At 37.9% G+C, this 5,728-nt stretch overlaps 1 protein-coding gene across 1 annotated transcript; it reads right to left on the reverse strand.

Moving 5' to 3' along the window:
* Positions 1-4,158: 4,158 nt before the first annotated feature.
* On the reverse strand, positions 4,159-5,352 carry LOC131247184 (subtilisin-like protease SBT2.6). The gene is made up of 3 exons (XM_058247610.1): positions 5,112-5,352; positions 4,844-4,991; positions 4,159-4,427 (listed from the first exon to the last, which is right to left on the reverse strand). The coding sequence occupies exons 1-3, from the start codon at positions 5,186-5,188 to the stop codon at positions 4,365-4,367; spliced, it is 288 nt and encodes a 95-aa protein (XP_058103593.1). The 5' UTR covers positions 5,189-5,352; the 3' UTR covers positions 4,159-4,364.
* Positions 5,353-5,728: the final 376 nt, after the last annotated feature.

Genomic DNA, 5,728 nt, shown 5'->3' on the forward strand with positions numbered 1-5,728 from the left:
ATATTATCCACAACAAAAAGAGAATATAATGATTAAAAATAATAGAAATAAAATACTAAAACCCACACCAAGAATCAGGATGGTCCACTCATCAAATGGACAGAAATTAGAAACATGCTTACAGTTTAGGAAAATCAGGTCGACCATTTTTTATTTATACCACTTGTTTTATAAAGTATACGGTTTACATGGTAAGTAGACAAGCCTAATTCTTTATCTATGTAAACAAGATATGGGACCCACCTTTCACATATAAATTTCATCACCATCGAGTAGTTAGGAATGTAATGTGAATTTCTGTCCATTTAGACTTGCCAGTTTAGGAACCGCAGTACTGAACAAACAATCCCGACCGTCTGATAGGAGTCTGCGGTATGTGTAATTTCACATTCGCAGATTATTCCATCCAAGCAAAAAGTGGGCCACACATGATGATCACCTAGCCTGAAAATAGGAAAATCCAGTGATTTGGTGTCACCCCAGTACTGTGGACCATGCCCAGGGGTCCTGCTCAACAGATGGACCGTCCTGATTTTTGCCGTATTTGATCATTGTGGTGTGGACCATCTTTCTTACGAAGCTCATACCATACATACCCAACACCTTTTTTGCTGCACGTGAACATGTTGCATGATTACACCCGACAAGAGTACATGACATACCTATCAGCCTTTAAATCTATCATAGTAGAAAAGCATCCATTTCCTTCAATTTTCTACCTTATGCAGCCAGGGAGATGAAACAGTACAACGATCTTATCAAACTACACCTTTGCGATGTGATGTGTAGATCTAAACCGTCCATCTTAACACCCCTACAGTTTATGGAAAATTTTAGAAAATATGTACGGATCGGATGATCCTAGACGTCTATAAAGTGGGCTTGAGTGAAATGGTTAACCTGCAGTGTTTGGAGTGAAGTGAAGAACATTGATGGATAGGATTGTGCAAATGTCGTGAATTTGATATATGGAGCATGGAGGGTGGGGTCCAACGGATGGATGGCGCAGATTGGTATGTCACCCTGCCACGTGTGCTGTGGAAGGATGGCTCTACCATGACCCACCAAGATATCCTGTCTTTAAGCTTAACAGACAACGCGAGGCCACTGTGATGTGTGCATAAAATCCACTCCGTCCATCATGTATGCCCCCTCGTGTTCTCCTCGGTAGCCAAAAATCAGGAGGATCCAAAGCTCAGTTGGGTTACACCACAAGGAAAATTTAGATTGGACCGTTATATATATATATAAACCTTTCAGATGTTATGTTGGTTCCCATGTGCTTCTAATATTCCATCCAATCCATTCAGAAGCTGGGCCCCACAATTTTGCTTGCCCATGATATATGAGGTAGTCTGTCCTGCTGAGTTTTCCAGATTGGTCGGTTTGGACCGTCTAGATGTCTCAACGCAACCAGGAACACCATAACTAATGGTGCTCTTACAGCACTGGATCATTTTTCATGGTCCAACTTTCAAGTGCCAAAGGTACGTTCTTGAAAGCCTAGACCCATTCAATGCATGTGAAGATGTCTAACTTGCCCCCATTGCAACAAGCAAAGGCCAGACTTTGGATATCACCGTACTTTTTAGAAAAATTCATCAAATGAAATTATTGCAGGAGTATTGGAAGATTTTTAAATTTTTGGCAGTTTTAAAGTTTTTGTAATTTGTTTAAAATCATTGCAATCTTAATATATAAAAAACATTTAAAAGTTAAATTAATTCATTTTATCCATATTATAAAAATTTTAAACTTATTACTAATTTCCCATAAAGATTTTATTTCAGTGAGATTTTTCTTATAATACTAACAATAAAGAGGTCAAATTCTGAATATGTGCCAAGAAATTCTTGTGCCCAGAAATTGAAAAGAATGAAATTGTCACCACCACAAATATCTCCAAAATTTTGAAAATCCGGCAATATTTACATAAGAAATCATTTGGATGATATGCACTAATTATATTGTGAGATTTTCAAAATATAAGTTGTTTTCAATCTTTCATAATTTTTCATAAAATTATTTCAATATTAACTTAAAATTTATTGAAGATTTTAACTAATTTAATATACAATTATATATTAAAGTAGCACTTTGCTGATGACCCACGTGAAAGATTTAACTTGTACGTTAGATGACCTACTGGGGAGTTAACCATTTGCTTCTTCATACAATATTTAGGAACAAGCTCTAATGCAAAAATCACGCCAATCGGATAATCCTAAATATATGATGAATAGCATGAAAATGGACAATCAAGATTGAAAGGAAAAACACACTACATCCCATCAATATCTTGAAATGTCAATTAGATAGATGTTACTCCATATTGCTTATAATTTCAAAGTAGCACTTTATATGATAGCTCTAGTAATTTGATACATGGCTTGTAAATAACAAGTTATCATAATAAATTAGCCTCATGCAAAGGCTTAGGATTGTTGTATTTGCATTGCTCTTCTATAACTCCTTACTCTCGATGAATAATGTTTTATAAATCCTTTCGATTGATGATTAAATATACCATTTGCCGTTGAAATGCTTTGGAGAGATTGCTAATGTTCTCATAGCTAGCACATTTAAGTATTATAATCCAGGGCTTTGGTAAGGTCCCAGAAAACCGGGACTAATCATTCAACAACAAGCCATGGTGCAAAAATCATGGGATTAGATAATCCTAACCCTATGATAGGCCAAATAATTAGAAATGTCTATTTTATATGATCCCATGATTGGCCAAATAATTAGAAACATCTATTTTTTATGACCCATTAATCACATGGTTAAAATCATCGAACCAAAATACTACTTTGAAATCATAACCAATACAAAGTGAAATCTACAAGATTGATAGTTAACAATGATGGTTAAAGCCATTTTGTCTATTGCTCAATCAGTGAGATCTACAGCATTTTGTCTATTGCTCAATCTTGACTATCTATTCTTCTAGCTATTTTACTTAGATCATCCCAATTGGATAATTTTTGCACCATGCTTCGCTTTAGTTGTGTGAATGAATGGACGGTTCAAATCGGCAATTGAATGCCACATGTGTTAGTCGGAAGCTTTGGGACCATTTGGTGAAGGTGGGGATGCTGGCTACAACCTATAACTATCAATTATTTTATAATAAACATTTTAAATATTATTTTTTTTCAGCCAGATTTTCCAAATGATAACCAAAGAAAATCTCCACATTTTAAAATTTTAAATTTAGAGCCAACAACGAGATTTGTCCACTCATCAGGTGGGTTACGCATGTACTTTGTACCAGATCAATGGTTGTCTTTTTTTTGTATGGTGTGGCCCACATGATGAATGGATCACTCTACTGTTTGCAATATGTGTTCTTCATGGTAGAGCCTACATTTTGAACGGGTTGGATGTGGTGTACAGTTGACACTCTGATGACTATGTGCTAGTTGGATCGGTAATACTACAATCCAACTGTTGTATACATACACAGAGATCCTTGACTCTCCTATGCACTGTCGGAGAGATAAATACACACAAGCTAAAATAGTATGACACCGGGAGCGGATTAGGTGAGACCCCGGACCCACATAGGTGAGTGGGACCCCTGACTGTGGGGCCCACTGTGATGTATGTGACTACATCAATGCCGTCCATCCGTATTGAAAGCTCATTTTAGGGTATGATTAAAAAAAAATGAAGCAAATCCCAATCTCGGATGGACCATAATACAGGAAACAGTGGTAATCAACCATTAAAAACTTCTCGTGGGCCACAAACGTTTTGGATCAAGCTGATATTTGTGTAGTCTCTTCATCCAGATCTTCCTGACCTTATCAACAGGTTGGATGGAAAATGAACATTCCGGTGGCCCCATGAAGTTTTTAATGGTGGGGATTCAATCACTACTGTTTCTTGTGGTATTGTCCACATAGGATTTGGATCTGCTTCATTTTTAAGGTCATGACTAAAATGAGCTTTCAAAACGGTTGGACGGTGTGGATTTAAGGCACATACATCACTATGAGCCCCACAGTCAGGGGTCCCACCCACCTAAGTGTATCCGGGGTCTCACCTAATCCGCTCCCCTGACACCGTAGTCTCGGAGACCCGACAACCAATCCGAGCGCCTGGAGTCGACACGTGGCATGGAAAAGGCAAACCATGAAAACGACCCCCACATTAGTTTTCCATCATTTCACAGGCTATCCATCCTCTCTGAAAAAAATATGAAAATTCCAAATATAGCCCCCAGATATTCTTTATGTATACAGATAGATAGCAAGTCAAATAAACTCCTCCATCCACACATTTAATCACCAAAATCATTAAAGTAGTAGGAAAACCCAACCTTTTTCCTTTTTTCTCTGAAGATTTCATCTCATCCGTCAATCAAGCTCTTGGTTCTTCTCTACAACTCTCACTCCCTTTGTAGATCTAAGCACCTCAGCCTGTTTTACAATATACATGATATTAAAAACAAAAACAAATATTCACAAGTGTTCTAATGAAAATGATTGATGTTTAAATTATGGGCCACAAGGGTGGATAATCAGATGATCCAAACCGTCCATTCAATGGAATATACAGATTATGAGCAACTATCCACAAAAAATCACATTGATCAGATGCCCAATTTTCTCTTTTTCCCTCCTATGCAATGGACATTGCTCTTTTTTTTTTTTTTTTTCAAGATTGTCTAACCAATGTGATATTTAAATGGTTTCCCATCTACTGCTAGACCCATCAGATGAACGGTTGATATTATCCATCCAGGCAGCAATGGATCAGAACCGATAATAGATGGTCTAAATGAAAAATAAAACAAAGATCTTCAAAACATCAGATTTTATTAACCATAGATTACCTGATCATCAGTGATTTCTACGGCGAATCCATCCACAATGACCCAAGAAAACCTCTTCTTGTAAGTGCCTGTTGGGAGTGTGCTTGCAAGCAACTCATCATGCTTGTTGCTCAGGTACAGGTCCAGCTCATATGCTCCTTGTTTTGTTCTATCACACATATCCAACATTAGCAAAAAATGCCCACATTACACTCTCTTCAGGAGAAATGTACAAAATGGAATTAAAATGTTGGTGTTGGATGAAAGATGAGATGAAAAGATGACAGACCGGTCGGTGCGAAGACGCTCATATTCGGGATCGAAGTTCATGAAGACGAAATATAGTTCGGTTGCACCTGTTCCCATCACTACCACCTTCTTCTTCTTCTTTCTTCTTCTATAGCGAGTCTTTTTAGAAAAAGCCAAGAAGAAGTTGGTTTTTTCTATGCATGTTGGACAGGAGATAAATGAAGTCAAGAAGCCACATTTCTCTTTTGGATCCAAAGATGCATTTCCTCTCTCTCTCTCTCTCTCTCTCTCTCTCTCTCTCTCTCTTCTGTTTGGCATCATTTAAAAAAAGATCTAAATCCAACCGATTGGATACAAGTTACGGTCCAGCCCACCGATATATTTCAACAGATTAAGTGGATAGACATCCAACCCTTCGAATAGGTTGGTCCCAATGTATTGGACGGGTTGGATGTCGCCCACATATCAAAGGTTGGAAGTCATCCCCTGGGTGGACCATAGCTTATCGTCCAACCGGTTGGACTTGAGACCTTATCTTTTAAACGTTGCAGTGACCTTCAACCGTACACATGGCACGGTTGTACGGCAATCCAGACTGTCCAACCACTGACCCAACTTTGGATGGAGCATGACCCACAAAATACACTGAGAATATGG

Source organism: Magnolia sinica, chromosome 5, assembly GCF_029962835.1.
Source record: "Magnolia sinica isolate HGM2019 chromosome 5, MsV1, whole genome shotgun sequence".
Taxonomy (NCBI): domain Eukaryota; kingdom Viridiplantae; phylum Streptophyta; class Magnoliopsida; order Magnoliales; family Magnoliaceae; genus Magnolia; species Magnolia sinica.